General features: G+C 40.3%; 2 protein-coding genes across 5 annotated transcripts in view; one reads left to right on the top strand and one right to left on the bottom strand.

Moving 5' to 3' along the window:
- Positions 1-23,240, bottom strand: part of NBEA (neurobeachin) — a 612,123-nt gene that overhangs the window by 194,555 nt on the left and 394,328 nt on the right. For all 4 annotated transcript variants that reach the window (XM_082602053.1, XM_082602054.1, XM_082602055.1 and 1 more), the window contains one exon: positions 10,421-10,557. In XM_082602053.1, the coding sequence (XP_082458179.1) occupies positions 10,421-10,557 (137 nt within the window). The remainder of the gene's footprint in view (positions 1-10,420; positions 10,558-23,240) is intronic.
- MAB21L1 (mab-21 like 1) lies at positions 5,497-8,405 on the top strand. The gene has a single exon (XM_082602057.1). It carries the CDS (start codon positions 6,720-6,722, stop codon positions 7,797-7,799), a length of 1,080 nt encoding a protein of 359 aa, XP_082458183.1. The 5' UTR covers positions 5,497-6,719; the 3' UTR covers positions 7,800-8,405.

The following is a 23,240-nucleotide window of genomic DNA, read 5'->3' as shown; positions in this document are numbered from 1 at the left end:
TTCCATCTTTTTCTATAAAGTATTTATTTTATTGCATATGTGATAAAGGTAATAGGTTTTTATTAGTGTAATTATCCTTTTAAATGATTACTTACTCCAGTTACTGATCATTAAAAAAATAAATCCTAGCTTAGAGGAACTGCTTTGCTCATTAAAAAATAAGCTCTGAAACTGTAAATTAGGAATAGGAAATGTTATTTTAGACATGTAGTCACTGGAAGCTGATTATCTACATTCTGTACTTTAGTCTCAAGGTTACGTCGAATATTTTCAGTGGCTTAATCACACACAGTCTGGGATAGTAATGAGAGCTATGCAGTCCTGGATGACCCACTACAGACGTACAGATTAACAGACACTAATCATATCTGATTCCATTGTTTTCTCTAAGTGCAATAAAACTGTACTGTACTAAGAGTACTAAAGATGTAGTCATATACGCAAAAGTCTATAAATCCATGTTAATAATGGGTTAAGGAATACCTAGTTTTCATATATTCATATAGAAAAGAATCACATGAGCCCATTTATCCTGTCACAATATGTCTATAATATCCAAATTAAAAACATAAGCTGAAATCTAGTAAAATGAATTTAAATTTTACAGATTAAAAAGATAACAGTGACTTTCTAAAGGGTCAGTGGGGAATTGGAATACTGGAATCAATACTTCCTCCATAATACTCAACAAATGATTGATTGACCCCAATATCCTTAAATGTTTGGAAAGGGTTAGAGATCACGAATGATTGTGAACAATGAGAAAATGTTTTGGTTGACAACCTTGCCCCTCAAATTTGTTAGTTTACAGATGCAACTTAAAATATCCTGCACCGCTGTGTATACATTCAAAGGAAGTGAGGAAAGAGAGACAATTATCTAAATAACCCAGGCTTTAAATTTCTTTTTTCTACCAAAAGAAAGGTTTTGGCCAGAGTTATCCAGAATCACCTCAAATCTGCAAATCTAGCAGTAGTGATAATTCTTGTAAAGTACCCTTCCAACTTCCATTTTTAATCTCAAAGTTACTTTCTTTTCAACATTTATTAATACCAATAATAAATTTACTAAGCAACACTGTAGGAAAAAAAAAAAAAGTACTCCCTACTACCAATGTGACTATATTATCATGTACCAGGGGGTGAGGAAAACTGAGGCAACAGTCTTGGACATTCAAGTGAAGAATTAAGAAAATAATTTTTAAAACTTAACCACAATTATCAGGATGCTCTGGTTAAAGAAAGTAGGGTTTAAATTGTGCAAACGGTGACCTCAATTCTCTGCTCTACTTTGTCAGAAACCTGATATTAAAATATGAAATAATTCTTTTAAGAACTCGTTGAAACTTTTGAAGCTTTCAAGCTATTTCGTTTTAAGCGGTCTTATACAGGAGTCACAACAGGAAGAAAGGTATAGATGCCATCAAGTTAGATTACCAGAAAAACTCCCTCTATTTTACTTTATTTAATGTGACACATAAAGAAAACCCTGCACAAATATCTGTCTTTAATTTCTCTAGTGTAAAAGAAGAAATATATTGTGTCTGGCAGAATGAAACAGATGAAATAGCCCGGGTGCATTTACAAAAAAGAAGACGGGGGCAGAAATCAGATGTGTACAATGAGCCTTCAAAGCCACTCCAGCAGTAGGGATAAATAATTTAATAAACTCAACTTCATATTCTTTTTATCTCCCCAGTGTAATAAGCACATATTAAAAAAATAAAACTTTAAATTCATGAATACCTGTGAATAGAATAGCAGCCAGCAGATAATGAAAAAACATAAAACAATATCTGTGAGCATTTAACATGTGTGTGCATACATGTCCTCTAACTAACAGACCTTTCCAGATGAAAGGTCACAGTTGCTTAAATTTATGAACAGGCAATTCACATTTAAATTAGGTTTTTTAAAACACAGAAACCTTGCATTCCTACATTTCTCAACATAATAGAGTTTTTCTTTAACCTAATGAGGTGCCTATGTGCACATTACTTTCTGTGTCCCATATAAATTATGTAGGTTTACAGAAGGGAGGGATAAGTTACCTAGCAATTAGCACTTCATGAAAAATTATTTTGCCATTGTTATTTTGAATGCTTGAAAGTGTTAAGGATCACAATACTTAATTACTTTATATGCATTAATAGTCCTAAAATTTATGATAATGGTATGCTTGTGACTTTCTACAATTTTTTTCATAATTGCACATTTTAAATCAAGGCTGCCCAATCCCACTAATGGGCATATACCCTGAGGAAACCATAATTCAAAAAGAGACATGTACCACAATTTTCATTGCAGCACTATTTACAATAGCCAGGACATGGAAGCAACCTAAATGTCCACTGACAGATGAATGGATAAAGAAGATGTGGCACATATATACAATGGAATATTACTCAGCCATAAAAAGAAACAAAATTGAGTTATTTGTAGTGAGGTGGATGAACCTAGAGTCTGCCATACAGAGTGAAGTCAGAAAGAGAAAAACAAATACCATATGCTAACGCATATACATGGAATCTAAAAAAAAAATGGTACTGATGAACCTAGTGGCAGGGCAGGAATAAAGACGCAGATATAGAGAATGGACTTGAGGACAAGGGTTGGGGGGAAGGCGAAGCTGGGGTGAAGTGAGAGTAGCACTGACATATATATACTACCAAATGTAAAATAGATAGCTAGTGGGAAGCAGCCACATAGCACAGGGAGATCAGCTCGGTGCTTTGTGACCACCTAGAGGGGTGGGATGGGGAGGGCGGGAGGGAGCCTCAAGAGGGAGGGGATGTGGGGATGTATGATATGGGGATGTATGTATGCATATGACTGATTCACTTTGTTGTGTGATAGAGGCTAGGGCAGTATTGTGAAGCAGTTATACTCCAGTAAAGATATATTAAAAAAAAATAAATCGAGGCTGCCTAATAAACTAAGTAAATGGAATGGAAAAGTCAAGTCGGTTAGACCTTAAACGCCCAAATACCATTCAAATGTAAGCATCTCATACTGTCATTAAATCCTGAGATTCTTGGGGTTTTTTCCTTCAATTAGGTCAGTTTTCTTCAATTATCATTCTATTATTAGCTCATGTCAAAGACGTCTGAACAGCATACCAATGAAAACAATTAAGCATTTATATCCTAAAGCATGGGACACACGCAAGCTTTCATTCTAGGACTAACCACTATGATTATATTTATAGTAAAAAAATAATATAAGTAAGACTGGTGTCATTAGAGTTGTTTTATGAACTCTTCACAGAAGTAAATAAAGCGATTTTAAGCTATCTCCATGTATTACACAATCATATAAAATAACTAGTTCAATAGGTCAAATGATATTTTTTAAAAATTACTATAAAATAGTTAAATAAGTTGCTCTCACAAAACAAGTCTATCTCCAAAGCCTAGATGAAAATCAGTAGAACTACACAAAAATGTACTGTATGTTCTCCGTAGGTCATTTCAACAACAAAAAATTAAGGGATAGAAAGCACACTCAGAATAGTTTAATTTTCCCTTCAACAATGAGAGGTGCCTGACATCGCTGAAAGGATCAGCTACAGAAGGCAATTCGTTTCACGTGTTCAGTGTAATAGACAATCACTGTGTTGCGGCAACAAGCGCTACTTGCGCTGAAGTATTATTCTAGGGCGCCCAGTTCACCCACGGTGATAAGGACGGGTGCCTGAATCCTACGTTATGTAAATCACTGTCAGCTCCCTGCGTAAAGGGTGCTGAAGGAAGCGGCTCAGAAAACACAGTCCCAGAGTCCTTGAAACCGAATGACTTCACTTCCCGGGAACACTCTAGGACTAACGAGTTTCTTAGTCCTTTTCTCACTATCCATTTTCTTCTTCAAAGTGCAAATCGTTAGTGAAAAGGCCCTGGTTACACCAATTAGTTTGCACGAAGTGCTCTGGCGTTTAGCTTTGCTTTAACCCAATTAAGCCGCACAGTGAGCCTCGAAGATGCGCCACCTGCGCGCCTGGCTCCAGCGCGGCTGCCCGGCGCCCCTCGCGTCCTTCCAGTTAGACCCACCCGGACGGCCGCGCCACGGTCTCCCGAACGGCCCTGGGGCCTCTGCGTCCCAGGCTGCCTCCCCTCCTCGACAACTGGGGGCACCTGCAGGTGGCCCAAGAAATCGAGGGGCCAGGTCTCTACCGAGCCACTCTGACCTGAACCCAAGGAAGAGCGCGCGGGGCGCAGGGGCCCGCGGCCGGCGACCAGAAAGCGCGGGCTCGGCCGCGACCACACGTGGGCCCGGGCGGCGGCCGGGCAGAGAGGAGCGAGGGCAGAGAACCTGGCCTGGAGCGGACGTGGAGAAACCTGGGACACTAAGTAGGGTTTTAAAATAACCCATACGCACGCACACACACCAAAGCCTGCCTATGGGACATGGAGCAGAGAGAGGAAGGAAGGATGGGCCGGGAGTGTCGAGCAGCGGGAGAGAGGGGACCAGCGGGAAGCACGCAGGACCTGCACTGGGTGGGGACAGAGGTGGCTTTTCCCCAGAGACCAGGGCACATCTTCGCCTTCTTGGCCGCAGGTTCTCCGGCTCTGATTTGCCTCCTCTTCCAACTGCCAAAAGGTAGCAACGCGTTCACCCGCATCGCCGGCAAAGTGGGGAGGGGCTGGCGGGTGCGCCCAATCCCTGCTCCTAAGGGAATGGAAGGCTCTGGGGGAACAGAGTAGGTGGATGCCGTGAGCCCCGAATCTAATGTACTATTTTAAGCTAAATCGAAATCTCCCACTCTTGGATAACAAGAAAGTATAATGCTGTACCTGTGCAAAGAAGAAAAAGAAAATCAAAAGCTTGAGTAAAAAGAGGGAGCCCTGAACAAAATATTGAAAGAAAGTGCCTACAAACCTGTTCCAGGAATTATAGGATTTTGCTGGAAATATTCTTAATTTGAAAGAGATGGCATCTAAATTAAAGGTAGGGAATTAAAAATCTGCCTAGGTTTAAAAACAACTACAGAACCCCTACGTAGTATTTCTTCCATTTCCCGTACATTAAGGACACAGTTGGTACCACCAGGAAAAAAAAAAATGTTCTACATAAATCCATTTCCCCCTCCTTTTTCAAGGTTCCCAAATTTAGAAATGTTGATTTCTCTCAAAGTTTTCAAAAATGATATTTAAATTTAAAACCCCGATGACTGCAAATTAATTTTCTTTAAAAATCTTAACCATTTCCCTTAATCAAGTCACATGAAATAGTATAAAATTAGAAGTCTACTGTCAGGTGACAACTAAGGACCCTTAGGAGAGGAGATATACCCTTAATTATGCATCTGTAAACAAGACAGAAACCCCAAACCTACAAATTTTCAGGATAGGTATCTGCCAGTAGGTTAGATGATCTCTCCTGAATTTTCACGTATTAAAATACAGCTCATTAGGAACTCACATTAAAATAACCTCTGAATCACAGAGATAGTTTATTTCACAAATATTTCTGCCAATGCGTACAAAACTTAGTGTCCTGGTTATAATGTTGGGCAAAGTACAAAGAGGACTGCAGATGGGGGGAGGGGTGTACTAAACGTTTTTGAAACATCCTAACTTAAACTGAGGTAGACAATATCTAACAGCAATAATTTTCAGATTCCTTTCAACAACTGCAAATGAGAAAAAACATAGGTAAAACACCGCATAACATTAAAAAAATCATTCTAACATAGAACATCCAGAAAATTATACAGGTATTAGTCCATCTAAAGCCAACTTGCATATACATGAAAGAGCAAACTCCCACCCTGCATTCAAAAAGACCTCGAGGATTAACAGGCATTAATTATCTTCCTCTAAATGCAAGTTAGTGACTTTTGTTTTAGAAAACCCCATCTAGTTCACCAATTGATGGATGACCATTAGTACACCTGTATTTGCATTTCCTCAGTAAAAAGACAAGCAGGGTTTTCAAGCACAGAAGAGAACCACTTTGCCAAGTCTTTTCAAAACGTCAGTATGCTTCAATTAATACCAAAGCTGAGAGATTCCTCTTGATTTCCAAAACTGTCTAGGTGGCTTGGGTGGTTTTCTGCCCGGCAGCAGCCTCCCACCTTTAGTTTGTGTGCCTCTATCCACGAGGGGGGATTAATTAGCCGGGCTGGAGCTGACAGAGGCTGTGGTGACGAGCCCAGTGGCGATTGGCCGCCAGCCTGCCTGGCCCTGCCTTTATAATTTCCACACGAGTGCATCTGGGCTCTTAGACAAACCAACCGCAGCTTCTTCTGACATATACACACGCACACTCACCCCCGACACACACTCAGCACACTTTTCCTCCATCTGACTAACAGTCCTGCACACACCATGATTACGGGAAAGCGTAAATAAATACGGAAAGGGTTGATTATTTTGACTACTGGAAGAGCCTTGCTGGGTCTCAGCGCAACTTTTGTTTTTATGACTGAGAAGGTGATCTCTCCATGCGTTTCTCTCACACAAGGATTCTTTAAAAGAGGAAGAGAGACAGAGAGGGGGGAGAACAACCTTTCACTTTAAGACCGGCTGGGCTCAAAGATAAAAGGAAGGGGAAAGCGGCGCTAGGAATCCACCGCTGCAGCACTTCGGAAAGACGTTTCTGATACATTTCTGAGCGCGGCGGCCCGTTTCTCCACCGAAGTTGGCTCCAGCTCTAGCAGCCGCATTGGATCCCACAGCTTATTGCGAGACTCCGGTGTACAATCCGGATCTCTGCCCCAACATGATCGCGGCCCAGGCCAAGCTGGTCTACCATCTGAATAAATACTACAACGAAAAATGCCAAGCCAGGAAAGCTGCCATTGCCAAAACTATCCGGGAAGTCTGCAAAGTAGTTTCCGACGTCCTGAAGGAGGTGGAAGTGCAGGAGCCCCGGTTCATCAGCTCTCTCAACGAGATGGACAATCGCTACGAGGGCCTCGAGGTCATCTCCCCCACCGAATTTGAAGTGGTGCTTTACCTTAACCAAATGGGGGTGTTCAACTTTGTGGACGACGGCTCGCTGCCCGGCTGCGCGGTGTTGAAGTTGAGCGACGGGCGCAAGAGAAGCATGTCCCTCTGGGTGGAATTCATTACCGCCTCCGGCTACCTCTCGGCGCGCAAAATCCGGTCCAGGTTTCAGACGCTGGTGGCTCAAGCGGTAGACAAATGTAGCTACAGGGATGTGGTAAAGATGGTGGCAGACACCAGCGAAGTGAAACTGAGAATCCGAGATAGGTACGTGGTGCAGATCACCCCGGCTTTTAAATGCACCGGGATCTGGCCCAGGAGTGCTGCCCACTGGCCACTTCCCCACATCCCCTGGCCGGGACCCAACCGGGTGGCGGAGGTCAAGGCGGAAGGGTTCAATCTCCTATCCAAGGAGTGCCACTCCCTGGCCGGCAAGCAGAGCTCGGCCGAGAGCGACGCCTGGGTGCTGCAGTTCGCGGAGGCAGAGAACAGACTGCAGATGGGGGGCTGCAGGAAGAAATGCCTCTCCATCCTCAAAACCTTACGGGACCGTCACCTTGAACTGCCAGGCCAGCCCCTGAACAATTACCACATGAAGACTCTGGTTTCCTATGAGTGTGAAAAGCATCCCCGGGAGTCGGACTGGGACGAGTCTTGCCTGGGTGACCGGCTTAACGGGATTTTGCTGCAACTTATCTCCTGCCTGCAGTGCCGGCGGTGTCCTCACTACTTCCTACCGAACTTAGATCTGTTTCAAGGCAAACCTCACTCGGCTCTCGAGAACGCTGCCAAACAAACGTGGCGACTGGCTAGAGAGATCCTGACCAACCCGAAAAGTTTGGAAAAACTTTAGAGGACAATTTAATCGAGAGCCGAAATGTGATTATACTATTCTTAAAGTTCTCATTAAGTGTAAACTTCCTGTTCGATTCCTATCTAATATTCCACTGGACAGTGAAAACAATCTCTTCCTTAAAAAGGAGTACTAACACAACGTTTAGGCATCATCTCACCCACCCCTCCAAGGGGAGAAAAAGAAGTAGGGAAAGCGGATGGAGAACACCCCAAACTCACAAGTATTAGAAGACTTCTTTACAAAGGATTTCGTATCTCCCTTGAAAAGTACACAGTAACACCCGGAAAACAGCCTGGTTGTAATGCAAGACCACAGTGAACACTGCTTAACTATCAAAGGATTATAGCAATCCTGGCGATTTAGGTGCATCTGGCTGTGAGTAAACACGATTTGGATATGCCATCTGAAGGAAAGTGTAATGTATATTTTAATTTGTAACAAATATTGTGATCTCACATTGTCTTTGAAAGTGTGGATGTTGGTGTTTTGTGATTTGGTGAACAGAAGTTAAATTGCCATTTTGGATACTTCCAGACATTTTCCACTAACAAAGATATAATTTAAAGGTAGATTTCCTCCTGGTACTTTTATCTGTCTTTGAAAGTGTCTGAACTTTAAAAAGTTTACATTTTGTTTCAAATATATTGCTTGTTCTATTTCTAACATTCCATAAATATACTTGAAATGTTATTTAAATATATTCAAAGAAATTTGAATTCAGCTTATATAATAACGCTTGAATATCTGAATTATATATTTGAAAAATGCACTTGAAATACACTGGATAATTACTTTTGTGATTTAGATTTTAATTTCTGTTGCTGGTTTTTATTTAATTAGAAGCTAATAAATGAAGTAAAATAAAAGTTGTTGTGTCTCACTTTAAATTGTTTTCCTGTCAAAAGATGTAATGCTTCACTTTGAAAATTGAACCCACTTGAATATTTTAAACCTTTTGAGAAATAAGCTAATGAAATAATTAAAAATAAAACCTTAAAATATTGGAGAAAAGCTCTTTTTGTATAGCTACAGAATACAGTGATCTACTGTCAGTTTCTGACTTACTTATAAGACTAGTCCATTCTACAACAGACGCAATTTAAACCTACCTTTGAAAGCTTGCTCTTCTGGGTTAACATTTTTGTAGAATTTTTGATAATATAAGGATGAAATATGCCATGACAGTCAAGGTTGCTGAGTTAAAAATCAGACTACCTCAGAGGAAATGAACTTAACAAAATCCTAATAAAACTTTTAAAATTCGTATATGAAAACTAACTACGCTAATGAAATGAAGATAATTTCTGACCTATCTTATGCCAAGCCTTATTTTATGCAGTAAGGGTTCCACTGGCAGAATAAATGAATCAGAAATCCAAAGTTACTTTTTACTTCATAGGGCAAGCCAATGATAAAAGCATAAAGACAAATTTTAAATTATTTAAAATCATATGCACTACATTCAAACTCATTTTCAAAATGCCACTCTTCTGGAGCTAGAAGTTAAAGAAGTCCTGTCATTATCCCTCAGAGTATTTTAAGAGTCAACAAGTGCGGGAGGGGCTAATCACCTGTGGGCCTTAGGGTCGTTAGTTAACTCAGGTGGGGGTACATTTTCGACTTTCAATTGCTACTCTACAAATAGTGTTTTAGAATGCTTTACTTCTATATATAAATTAAATATAAATAATAAGGTTCTGGATCTATGGGAGCATTTGTCTTTCGCTATTTTAGAACAATTGCCTCTGAAAAATACTTCAAAGGAAGATCTTTGTAAAATGATGCTTGATTATCTAGCATGACACTTATGTTCTTGAATTCTTAGCCTCAGGAAAAAAGTTTACAAATTGCACAATAATATAAAAGTTAAAACAACAATAAAATTGATTTCAGAAGAAACTGTAGAGGTATAGAGCTGTTGAATACTCAGGTTTTAAAATTTACAAAATAAGATATCAGAAACAAATATTTATGCATTTCAAATCATCTGAATATATATTGTCTGGCACCACACCCACAGAAGAATACAAACTTTAAACATCTGAGCTCCAGTATGTACTATGTATACACATTTTAAATGAAAGCTTCTCAGATAATTGATTTCTCTTCCCCTTAAAATCACATATAAAACCTATTCTTATTTCAGGAGATGAAAACTGGATGTAATAACGGAGATGAATTTATAGCTAAATGTGCTCCGTAGTTTTCGTACAACCTTTTAATGAATTATTATTCATATTGCAATGTACACTTTTGGAAATTAAAAGTGATCTTAGTAAGAAATGTCATGAGACCTTTCCCAGTCTTCCCAGAGAGCCTGAGATGCTGTACCCCAGGGACCTGGGAGCAATTGCCTTCACTACCAAATCTGCCCAAGTGCACACAAAGGCACTCATAGAGAGACCGTTAAAATGTGCATGCTCTGGTATACAGGATTTAAAGTTGTTAATATATTCTTCAATCCCATAAAATAGAGCGTGTGTTACTTCATTCATTTTATTTTCTATAAGGATGAGAATGTGCTCCCCTCCCCCACTGTCATTCAAAACCAAGCAAAATTGAAAACCACTTCCTGCCACAAAGCCACCAGTGCTGTACACAGAATCACTCGAACTCACTTTCGTGTCGATCTTCTTGAAGGCAGGATCATCCTCATCCACCTCGAAGTAGATTTCTGTCGTAGTGATGGAAAGCGTCCCCTTGGCCACCACCACAGGAGCAATGAGCTGGGCGGGAGTGCTGAGAACCACTGGGCCTGAAAGAGAGGGCACGGGAGTCAGGCTGCGCCTCTACACCCCTCTCCCGCTCCCTCCCGGAAGGGTACCACAGGCTTTTAGTTTTAGATATGCACTGAAAAAATAGTGTCTATTTTATGCAGCAAGCTCCTTTCAAGTGAGATAAGTCTGTTTAGCTTTCACACATTATCTTATAACGAGACTAGAGACAAATAATTCTATAAAAACTCAAGAGATCAGAATATCGAATAAGTGACTTTCAGTAAGCGAGTCTGCAACCTCTGCTTAGAAATCCTACATGGTTAGTGAGGCGCTGACCTTAACCAGCTTAAAAGTGCAGAACGGACTCTCTTAAGGCCCCGATTCTCCACCGAGCATCAACGGCGTTCCGAGAGACGCGCTGGGCAGTCAGCGCCGTCCCCAAAGACCAGCCACCGTGAAAACCCCGTCCCCTGGGCAGCAGCGTCCCCCCAGGATGGGCGGGAGGACGTGAAGGGGTATAGGGTCTAATATATAAATTCCACTCCGCTGACGGGTTTGCATCTTGCAGGCAGATTAATATCGACATCCTAAGGCGCACCGCACACCGATATACGCGCAAACACGGACATGAAATACATTTTTATGCAGAAAAGAAAAACTGTAGCAGTGATTTTTCTCACCGAGCATAGGTCAAAAATGATGAAATTGTAAGAAGCTTGAACAAAACGATTCTCAGAAAAGCATTTGAAAAGTGTTGTTTCTCAACTTGTGGGACGAGAGAGCCTAAGCTTCAGAAAAAGAAATGTTTTAGAAAGTGTGCCCACTAAGGCGCTGACTTCGAATTCCCTCCATCTGAGTTAAAGTCGAAAATTACAAATTTCACGTATTAGAATATTAATTCAAACTGGCATTACTTAACTGCTCCTTTAAGGTTCCCCGAAGGGGGGACATTCTTCTCTACCCTCGACTTAAAATAAAGACTTAGAAATCAGAAAAAAATGTATTTGTTTTTCTGTAGCAAGGGTGCATCATATTCCCTTCCACCCCCGCCCCCCCAAATGCAGACAAATGAGTCACAGTAACAGCAGAAGGAAAGCAATGAAAAGGCAGGCCCCCTGCGGTTGCCCAGGCCCGCCCCCCCGCCCCCCCCCACCCCGCGCCCGGCGGTGGCTCCTCGCGGGGAGATCGGCTCGCACCGCCACCGCCCCGGCCGCAGCGAGCAGGCCCGGCCCGGCCGCGCGGGGACGGCAGCGGAGTTCGCGCTTCCAGGGAGCAGCACACACCGAATCCACGACCGTCCTGCACAAAGCCGGGCGTTTCTGCCGCGGGAGGACCAGAGAGGAATCGGTCGGCTGCTGTCGCGCTTAAACGGGTGGCTATGGAGCAAACTGTGTCAGTGTCAGCCCGCACCGCCGACCGTGACCGCCTGCCCGGGTCAGGCTAACGCCAAGCCCCTGCTTTGACTTTACGGCTTTCTATCCCCGACGAGCCCGCACCGGGGGGCCCGGTCCCCGGACGCGCGGACTCCCGGCCTGGGTCTCGAGCGGGTAGCTTCCGCCTGAGCCGAGCGGAGTCGGGGTCCACCTCGGCTCCATAAGGTTTTTCTTTCCAAAGGGCGAGGCGGTCGATCTAAAGCGCCACTTTAAAGGCTCATCAATCTTAATCTAGGTTGCTCAAGTAATTATGCCCGAATCTCTTGTACGATTACAAGTGGATTTGGGTTTCTATTCCCCAGGCCCTCCTTTGTGTTTATTGGAGGGGTTGTGCGCGCGCTCGGCGGCGCCTCCTGCCTCCGCGCCCCCTCCGAAGCCCCCAACGCTCGGGCCGGTTCGAACCGCTCCCTTAACCCTTAAGCCACCGGGACGCTCCTCTGGACGCCACTTCAGGAGAAATCCAGGAGGTGTACTCTTGATTGGAGTGAGGTGAGGAAGAAGGTGACCTGATTCACATCGGAAACAAAGTGTCTTCTTACACATCGTTGGGCCTTGATAAAACCTCAGAAAAGTCGTCATTCTAAACACAGAAAGCTAGTGATTTCTGGTTTAACAGAGATTTCTGGCATTTGGAGACGATGAGTGGTCAAAAACATTAAAAATGGCGAACTGCTGCGTTCTCTTAAAATATAATTTAACATACCCAATCAAATTGGAAAAAAATTAAAAAATCATGATACACATTGTCAAAACCAAACAAACTAATTTATCGAGATATACAGTATTACTAATTTTAAGTTCACAATTCCATGAACTTTTAACAGGGAGCACATTTTCGCTACCTGTTTGCGTTTCTGAAAGGCGACCGCATTATCCGTTTGATTTTACTCCAATCTCATTCTATTGAATTGAGATTTTCTGGGGGTTTATAAAAGGGCCTCGAACTGGTCCTTCTGTAAGAAAGACACTCATGAAATATTCAGCCTTAATAGTGTGTCATTTTTACCCTTGTCCTTTGGAAATCTCCAATTACAACTTCCAATTCCATAGCATGTTTAAGGAGCGCTGGGTCTTTTTGTTGTAGCCTTCAGGGAGCAAACCAGCCGCAGAGAGAACAGAGTTAATCCACTACAGCAATACAGAGAGGGATTATGTTTTAATCCCCTTTGGGGGAGCCTCTGGATCCGATATTAAAATGTTTACATAAGGCACAATCACAAACCAGCAGATCTTCCATATGGAAGATCTCGTTATTTGAAAACCTTGGATCCCTTTCCAAATAAAAATAGTTTAGAAAGGGCAGCGTGTCTAGAGGTCAGAGAGATGGTGATCTGGGAGATTCTGTTCTAGATGATAACTAGGTACAAATTTAATCTCATAACTGTTTGGTGTAGTGAGTTGGGGACTGAGTATAGATATATTCCTTCTAATCAATACTATGGCAACAGAAGGATAAATTATATCAACGTCCTCAAGCACACACAGAGGTAAGGTGACAGATATTAAAAAACAGTGAAACAAATGGATGGGACAAAACCTCCTCCCCTTGTATTGCTGCATACAATAGTTTAAAATTCTACCATCTGAAGTGGTAACTAAAGGAAAAATAATTTTATTTACCTTTTAGAACTGGCACTATAATGTTTAAGAAATATTGATCCATTACTATTTTTGAAAGGATAGGGATATTACTTGCCATTAATTTAAATGCTAATTTAAAATCTGAACTAGAACAAAGATCACCCAAGCATAATGGAAAGATTCTTTAGAAGAATAAACTTCTCTTTAGAGCCATGGGATCTTTAATCAGTTGAGAGGGTAAACCTAGAGTAGAAAATACATATGTTTTATATTTAGGAAGGGAACTATTCATCAAATATAATTTAAAGTTAGAATGTTAAAAACCACTTGTGGGTTTGGAGGATTCTACTGAAAACATAATTCTAAGCCTATAAGTCTTAATACATCAACTTTTAAACAGAACTTTACAGTTTACACAGTTCTTTTACATTTTTATTTAACTACTAGTTCAGTGTTCACAATTTTGGGGCTACGGATGTGTCAATACCTTCCTGCCAAAGACCACCAGGAACATAACTGCAGTGTAGAAAGTTGGGTTGATTGCTCACTTGCAGTGAGGGAGACATGGGAAGGAACCATGAGGTGACTAAGTAAGAGGGTGTCAGAAAGGACTTAATGTATTGTAGGATCTGGGCTTTTGTTAAGTGATTTGGGGGAGGGTTCAAGGAAGCAGGGCTTTGCTCCGGGTTGGGCTCTGTCAGGGAGTGGCAATAATTCTGTGATTGGAGATCTTAATAAATCTTATCTAGGACTAGACCTAGGCTAAAAACTGTAACTGACAAAGAAGTAGCAGTCACTCCTATAATGACGGAGGGGGGATGTTAACGTTGAGGGGTTGTGCAGAGTGACCCTGTTTTTGTCTGTGCTTAGACAAAATTACAAAGTTGTTTTCTGCCTCACATCATCACGTGGCCTCGTCTGATGCTGGTATTCTGTGAGGCTGTTTATGTCCAACAGGAGAGCACCATGGCGGAGCTGTGAGCCCCAGGCCAGCTCCCAGTGATACCGAGGCCTCCTTGTAAGGGTCAGGTCCATTTGTTTCCTGAGGTCAGGGACTGCTTTTCTCTTCCTCAGATCCAGGAATTAATCATTTTTTAAGGGGGGTCAACAGCATTCTGGCTATTAAAAGTCAATTATGGTGATTAAATTCTCAAATGATGCTAAAATTCTTTACAAGTTTCAATATAAAGCACGACAAAGAATATATACATAGGGACAAGGAGCTGAAGTTTAATTAAAACTGGCATCGTTACAATTATTTGATGACTTTCAGTTGGCAAAAACTATACTTAGTGTACATGAAATTATGATGTATTTTAGAGTCACTTGAATATTTTCTAACCTTAGTTTAATATTAATACAATTTTATCAGCTGTATGGATTTACTCCAAACTCACTTACTTTGAAACCACATGTTCAATTTGCTTTTGGAACATGTAAAAGACCATTATTTTGAGATAATAAGCGTTGACTAATCTTTGTAAAATTACTAAACTTAAAATCCTGCATTATTTAGAAGAAATAAAACTAATCTGAGATCCTTTATGTTTACTGAAAAAGGATATCATTCCAAAAAAATTTTAAGATGAAAATATAATAGGTAAAAACTTACAACTCTATAATGTGATAAAATTTGTAGGAAAATAACTAACAGCATGAGTGACTGAACATATCTAAAATATTTATCACTGCTTTGGACTTATTTTTAAGTAGGGCACTATCAATTTAAAGAAAATGTTTCCCCCACAGAATTAAAAGAATAAAATGTTTGAATTTCAAAGCAATTGAAGAATACGAGAATATGAGAAAGTTGGAACTTTGTTTTGGAATCCTAGGAAAACTTTAGGCATTAAGAAAATGGAGATGTCAGTGTATGAGCCTGAGGGAGAGGGAAGTTAGGAGGAAAATGCTGCAGAAGATCTGAGATTCCTCAGTACTTACCTTCCCTGGGTTTCAAGCATTTGAAATGCCTCAGAAAAAAAGAAAGTATAGTAACAAAATCTCTACCAGTGACGCTTTCCTTTATTTACAGAGACTATTGTTAGTGGTCCAAATATATTATCAGAATAATGATGCTCTGAAATTTTCAAAAACTTTTCTTGCGATGAAAAGAGTTACAGAATATTTTTGCTTAAATCAGGAAAATATAACTTGAACAACTGATAAAATACATAACCCAAGAGTTATAAATTTAACTTCCAGCATTATTATCTCCTTCCCTAGCATACACACACCACACTACTGATTATATAAACACTGTATAAATCCAAATTTTATACCAAGCTCACTGTGCCCAAGAAGTGGCCTCTTTGCGCTCTCTGGTGACTTTCTGAACACAACCTATCCTTAGATTGAGATGAACAATAATCAATCATCCCCACAGTGCAGTGCTTTCCTTAGATTATTACTGTGCAAAATGAGACAGGTGCTTGAGAATGCACATGAATCTTTTCAGATCTGAGCAAACCTACCTCTGGTAAAACTCAGCTTACCAGAGTCTGAAACAGAAACAGAAAGAATGGAGCCCTCTGTATAAGAGCAATTGAAGGCTGCATTTTAACAAAATATCTGTTCACCATGGTAGAACATTTATCTAAAATCTCATTTAATATGTTTACAATAAATAATTTTTAAAAGTCCTGAGAGAGAATCTGATAGGCTCTAACTTTAACATACCATTTATGTTTTTTGATTCCCTTGTAGGACAGATAATACTTTATGTTAAAAAGAAACCAACAGAAACTAGTGCATTTTCTACAAAGACAAACTTTATAGAAGAAAAAGCTTATAAAGTAAGTAAAATATTACTGACTTATTTACCAGCACAAAAATATACTAAAAACGGTGATAGTTTTTATGTTCATTGTGATAATTTGCTCTGCCTTTTGATGCACTAAGTGAGCCAGCTGAGATTTGTGTTTCTAGTTATATCACATTCAGTTCAACATATGGAATCCATTTTTCACTCTCTGGAAGAGTATTGACTCTTTTATAGCACTAGGATATCATTTAATGATCAAGAAGAGTAAGTTCCTACTAGACTGGATGAGTGAATAAACCAGGGGAGATGACTTAAATCTACTGAACCAGGAGGACTAGGTCTTTGCACCTCTTGGTTGGACTAGTGCCTTGTCTTTACGTTCCCATGGTTTCCTGGGCACATCTTTATTGCAGCACTTATATCAAATATTATGTGTTTAGAAGGCTGTTTCTCCCATTTGGCATAAGCTACTTGAAGACTGGGGCATTATCTTCTGCATCTAACACAGGCTCTGTCACACAGCAAGCATCTGTGTTTGTGGAATTGAATATAGAATATAGAAAACAATATACACCATTGTTGCATTTTTATGTCATAATAAAAAGGTCAATTAAAATAATAGATTACATCTTTTATATTTTTCTGGAATTGATTTCAAATCGTTCTTTAAAAATATGAAAAACATTACATTTTATAGAAGAGATCAATTTAAAATATGCTGAAAACCAGTAAGAGTTACAATGTAATTGGTCAGTCCAGCTATATCACGCGCATACTATTATTTTTTTAAATGACATAATTTTATAACTGCCATATTTTTCCCAGTGTGTAAGTTGTTTCCTCTTTGTAAATTAAATTCTGAGAGAGACATTTAACTCAGCATTCATTCATTCACTCATTCACATAGTCAACAAAAATTATACACTGTTTTGTGCACTGAGAGAGAATGCAATAATGTATAAGACACGGATTTTACCCACAAAGAGCTTAAAGTACATAGGAAAGATAAGCAATATACAGGAATAAGCATAGCATAAGGGAGAAAGGGCATAAGGGAGAAAGGGCATAAGGGAGAAAGGGTCTAGCTAAGCATTGTTAGAGCACTTGACGGGTATGACTCTCATTTGTTCCTCATACTGTACCTAGGAGATAGGTACTGCTATGATCTCCATTTTACAGAGAGAAAATGAGACTGGGAGCTGAAGTAACTTAGGGAAGGTCACACAACTAGGAGATGGTAGAGACAGGATTCAAACCTGGTGATCTGACTCCAGGGTATTTGCTGTTACGTATACTGCCTCCCACCGAGAGAAGGACGGAAAAAAAAATTCTATAGGCATTCACAGAACTGTGATGCTTTCCAGCCTTTGTGGGGGGGTCAGGGTGAGGCAGTGAACTGAAGTGAGCTGTGATGGATGGGTAGGAGTCAGACTGGTGCACATGCGGGGAAGAGTGCTGTGAAGCAGGAGAAGAGTTTGAACAAACTGATGCAGGATATGGACAGCAGGAGATAAGCTGGGCCGGCGATTAGGAGGTGTAAAGGGGAACAGTGCAAGGTGGGACTGAAAAAACACACGTGGCCTCAAATGTCAGATTTGTTTAGGTCAAGGAACCAAAGCTTAAAGCTCAGGTATTACAGTGTGGAGCAGTGCTGTCTGTCCTTTTTCGGGCTCACACATCTCTTAGAGAAGATGACTAAATATACGGCCCCTTCCTAGAAAAATTCACATATGAACATTCATCCATCCTGACCGCATAATAAATGAAGGATTCATATTTTGGAGAAAATGAAATTTGGTTATTTATCTTAATGTCTTCCTCTATCTAAAGATTTTTCTGCCTCTGCATTTATTGTTATTTCTTTTTCTCCAGAACATGTAACTTTCCTCCTGTTCAAGTCAGTTACTCTCTCCACCTGGCCTTCGGTCCTACCCTCCTCCACTTCAGCTGCTCTTTTGTCTCGGTCTCCTCTCCTCTGTTAAGCTTCTGGACTCCAGTTTTCACCTCTTAGTTCCTCATTCCTATTCACTCCTTTTGGCTTCACCCTCATCCTCTACTTAGGCCAAGGTGTTAGGAACATACATATTAATTAATATGCTAAAAGTTTGGAAAAGTCCTTCCATCAATTTAAAAAAAAACCCACAATATGTGTAACACTTTATTTTTAAACCCAGAATTTTCCAAATACCTTTCACTATACTCTTTTTCTCATTAGCATATTTCAAAATAACTGTGTTCCAAGGAATACCAGTTTGAAAATGACTGAGCCAGAGTTCCTTGGCTTCTAAAGCATACTATAGACATAACATTTTATTGTACTTGGCAGAGACTGTGTTTTTACAAATTGAAGGTTTGTGGCAACCCTGCATCCAGAAGCTCTATTGGCACCATTTTTCCAATAGCACTTGCACACTCCAAGTCTCTGTGTCACATTTTGGTAATTCTCATAATATTTCAAACTTTTTCATTATTATTATATTTGCTATGGTGATGTGTGATCAGTGATCATTGACATTAATACTGTAATTGTTTGGGGGCACCATGTACCCTACCCATATAAGACTAAACTTAATTGGTAAATGTTGTGTTTGTTCTGACTGCTCCACTGACCATTCTATTCTCTTGTCTCTCTCTCTTTCCCTATTCCCTGAGACACAACAATATTGAAATTAGGCCAATTAATAACCCTACATTGGCCTGTAAGTATTCAAGTGAAAGGAAGAGTCACAGGTCTCACTTAAAATCAAAAGCTAGAAATGAGTAAGCTTAGTGAGGAAGGCATGTCGAAAGCAGAGACAGGCCAAAAGCTAGGCCTCTTGTGCCAAAGAGTTCGCCAAGTTGTGAATGCAAAGGAAAAGTTCTTGAAGGAAATTAAAAGTGCTACTCCAGTGAACGCATGAATGATAAGAAAGGGAAACAGCCTTATTGCTGACTGGAGAAAGTTTCAGTGGTCTGGATAGAAGATCAAACCAGCCACAGCATTCCCTTAATCCAAAACCTAATCCAGAGCAAGGCTCTGACTCTCTTCAATTCTATGAAGACTGAGAGAGGTGAGGAACCTGCAGAAGATAAGTCGGAAGCTAGTAGAGGTTGGTCCATGAGATTTAAGGAAAGAAGCCATCTCCATAATATAAAGGTGAAAGGTGAAGCAGCAAGTGCTGATGTAGAAGCTGCAGCAACTTATCCAGAAGATCTAGCCAAGATAATTTATGAAGGAGGCTACACTAAACAACAGATTTTCAACATAGATGAAATGGTCTTCTATTGGAAGAAGATGCCATCCAGGACTTTCAGAGCCAGAGAGAAGTCAGTGCCTGGCTTCAAAGCTTTAAAGGACAGGCTGACTCTTTTGTTAGAGGCTAATGCAGTTGGTGACTTTAGGTTGAAGCCAAAGCTCATTTACCATTCTGAAAATCCTAGGGCCCTTAAGAATTATGCTGAATCTATTCTGCCTGTGCTCTATAAAATGCACTAACAAAGCCTGGATGACAGCACATCTGTTGACAACATGGTTTACTGAATATTTTAAGCCCACTGTTAAGACCTACTGCTCAGAAAAAAAGGTTCCTTTCAAATGATTACTGCTCATTGACAACGCACCTGGTCACCCAAGAGCTCTGATGGAGATGTACAAGGAGATTAATGTTGTTTTCAGGCCTGCTAACATAATTTCCATTCTGCAGCCCATGGATCAAGGAGTCATTTTGACTTTCAAGTCTCATTATTTAAGAAATACATTTCAAAAGGCTATAGCTGCCATAAATAGTGATTCCTTTCATGGATTTGGGCAAAGTAAATGGAAAACCTTCTGGAAAGGATTCACCATTCTAGATGCCATTAAGAAGATTCGTGATTCATGGGAAGAGGTAAAAATGTCAACATTAACAGGTGTTTGGCTGAAGTTGATTTCAACCCTTATGGATGACTTTGAGGGGTTCAAGACTTCATTGGAGGAAGTAACTGCAGATGTGGTGGAAATAGAAAGAGAACTAGAATTAGAAGTGGAGCCGGAAGAGGTGACTGAATTGCTGCCATCTCATGATAAAACTTGAAGAGTTGAGGAGTTGCCTCACATAGATGAGCAAAGAAACTGGTTTCTTGAGATGGAATCTACTGGTGAAGATGCTGAAATGACAACAAAGGATTAAGAAGAGTACGTAAACTTAGTTGATAAAGCCGTGGTGGGGTTTGAGAGGACTGAGCCTAATTTTGAAAGCTGCTCTATTGTGGGCAAATGTTATCAAACAGCACTGCATGCTACAGAGAAATCATTCATGAAAGGCAGCGTCAATCCCTGTGGCAAACTTCACTGTGGTCTTATTTCAAGAAACTGTCACGGCCACCCCACCTTCAGCACCCACCACCCTGATCAGTCAGCAGCCATCAACATCCAGGCAAGACCCTCCACAAGCAAAAAGATTATGATCTCCTGGAGGCTCAGATGACAGTTAGCATTTTTTTTAACAATAAAGTATTTTTACATTAAGGTATGTACATTTTTTAAAACACAGTGCTATTGCATGCTTAATAGACTACAATATGATATAAACATTAAACATAACTTGTCTATGCACTGGGAAAACAAAAAATTCATGTGCCTCGATTCATTGCAATACTTGCTTTGTGGTGGTCTGGAACTGAACCTGCAATATCTCCAAGGTAAGCCTGTCTTCTCTCCTGTTCTCCTTATGCCTGACTTCCTTCTTGGTATCCCTGAGGAGCTGTCCTTTGTTGGCCAATTAAACCTTGTTGTTCCACAGGGGATCTGACTTTGGGCTACTACTCTTCTCTTTTTATATTCTCACTTTCCTTGGGTGATCTCAGAGGTTTAAATTATGAGCTCCATGCCCAACTTGGTTCTCAAATTTCAAACCATTCTATACATTTGAAAAATGTGGATACCCAACAGACCAATCTGACCAGTCACCTTCATTCTTCTCTCCCCTGAAACCCTGCGTCTTTACATTCCCAAACACATTTAACAGCTTCCGCATCATTTCTTCTCCCGGGACAGGTTCCCCTCGTTCTTACTCCTCACAACTGGTCAACTATCATGGTCCTTCACATCTTACCTCCTAGGAGTTGCTACAAGCTGCCCTCCTCTCCTCTTTCCTCCACCACCAATTTGCTCTCATCACCTCTGATCTGGACAACAGCCTCCTACCTCAAGTCTGGACATCCTAAAACCATAATCTGTACAGTGGCCTGAGTAATTTTTAAAAAAAACATAAATTAGATCTTTTCATGCTTAAAAGTCGTTCATTGTCTCACTGTAGCCTTTAGGATAAAATACAGGTACCTCATGGCACAAAATGCCCCCCACCCCAGTAACCTTCAGAGATTTCTGCCTCGTACTTCTACCCGAATAATTCAGACCTACTGTAGTTTCACAGAGAAGGGGGTAGTTTAGCATACTATGTTTACATGTCGTCTGTAACAACTCCAAATCTTTCTAAATCTTTTACTTATTAACTAAAAGGAACACCCATCCAGAATCCACATGGCGGTCAAGGGCCCTGTTTTGTGTTATCATGGCTTCCTTTGTAGATGTAGGATTTTTTTTCTTTTCATTATCTGTCCTCCCTCTACACTGTAAACTCCTTGAAAGCAGGAACTTTAATCATATGTGTCTTTTTGCTCCAAGCACCCAGCATAATGTCTTGCACACAGTAGATATTCAATATTTTATATTTGTTTTGTTTGGATAACCACATCCAACCTGAGTCAAGTTGGGATCTGGCAACAGAGAATAAGGACCCAACAGGTCCTTCCAGCTCTTATCTTTATTGTGTGTGATGAATTTTGACATTTTTCTATTTGAATCTTTTCTTTTCATTTTATTTCATTTACCAATAATGCTGGTAATAGTCCAAGTAATTGATGTGCTAACACACCAATGGGTTATAATTCAGGATTTAAAAAAAAAAACCCAAAATAAAGCACTGATGTAGTAGAATGAACAAGGGCTTTCGGAGAAAGAAAAGTGGGCTCACTTCTTGGCTCATGTATTGATATTTGTTATATGATCATAAATAAATACCACAATGTCCGACCCTAAGTTTCCACATCTTAGAATGAAGTATAATACCTAATTCATAGAGTTGTAAAGTTATCTGCCAGCATCATTTGCCCATCCACACTTACTCTTCACTACTTTAACTAGCTCATTCCACGCCCCCACCCCAAAACCTTGCTGGTGGATGCAGACTTATCCACACAACCCAATCTTAGATGCAAGAGTTGTTTTTAAAGAACGTTTTCTGTGGCATTTGGCTCTTCACATTCCTGTGTTAGATACGAACTGAACTGAAACAGCACAACTGTATTTAGCTGTTTCATCTGTTAGTGACGGAAAATGAAGGAAAAATTCAACAGAACTTTGAGGAAAAAACACATAAAACATTACTATCTGCCATCTTCTGATCAATAAAACTGCCTAAACATTTCATCTGGAAAGAAGATACTTAACAATACTTAGCCAGCAAACTGAGGCTGACTTTCTCTTCATTTTTGCTGATAAAAAGTTGTTCTAGACTTATATTTGTTGGACTGATGACTGATCTGATGGAGCATATTCTACTGGAATAACGTCTTATAAATGGATTTCCATGTAAAACTTGTCCTTAGTGCTGACTGTTTATGTTGAGGTACCTTTGCAGGCTGTTGCTCTGGCTCCATAGCACTAAGTCATCGAAACAAAATAATTAAATAAATAAAATATCTTCAGTATGCAGAACGACTACTTTGTCCTTTTGTATGGCACTGCTCTAAATGTAGCGGCAAAATCAGTTTTTTACCTATTTGTGAATTAGTGCCAAATCAGAGGGAGGGCAGGGCACTCAGAGGTGAGGCAGTGATGAAACCTCACCTCTTCCTCTCCTCCAAGTCGCTAACGTCCAGAGTTCGGCATTAGGAAAACAGTTTTGTTATCTCACACTTTTTTTCC

This window comes from Mesoplodon mirus, assembly GCF_964341445.2.
Source record: "Mesoplodon mirus genome assembly, chromosome: 17".
Classification (NCBI taxonomy): Eukaryota; Metazoa; Chordata; class Mammalia; order Artiodactyla; family Ziphiidae; genus Mesoplodon; species Mesoplodon mirus.
The sequence above is the reverse complement of the archived record's forward strand: the minus strand, read 5'-3'. Positions and strand labels throughout refer to the sequence as shown.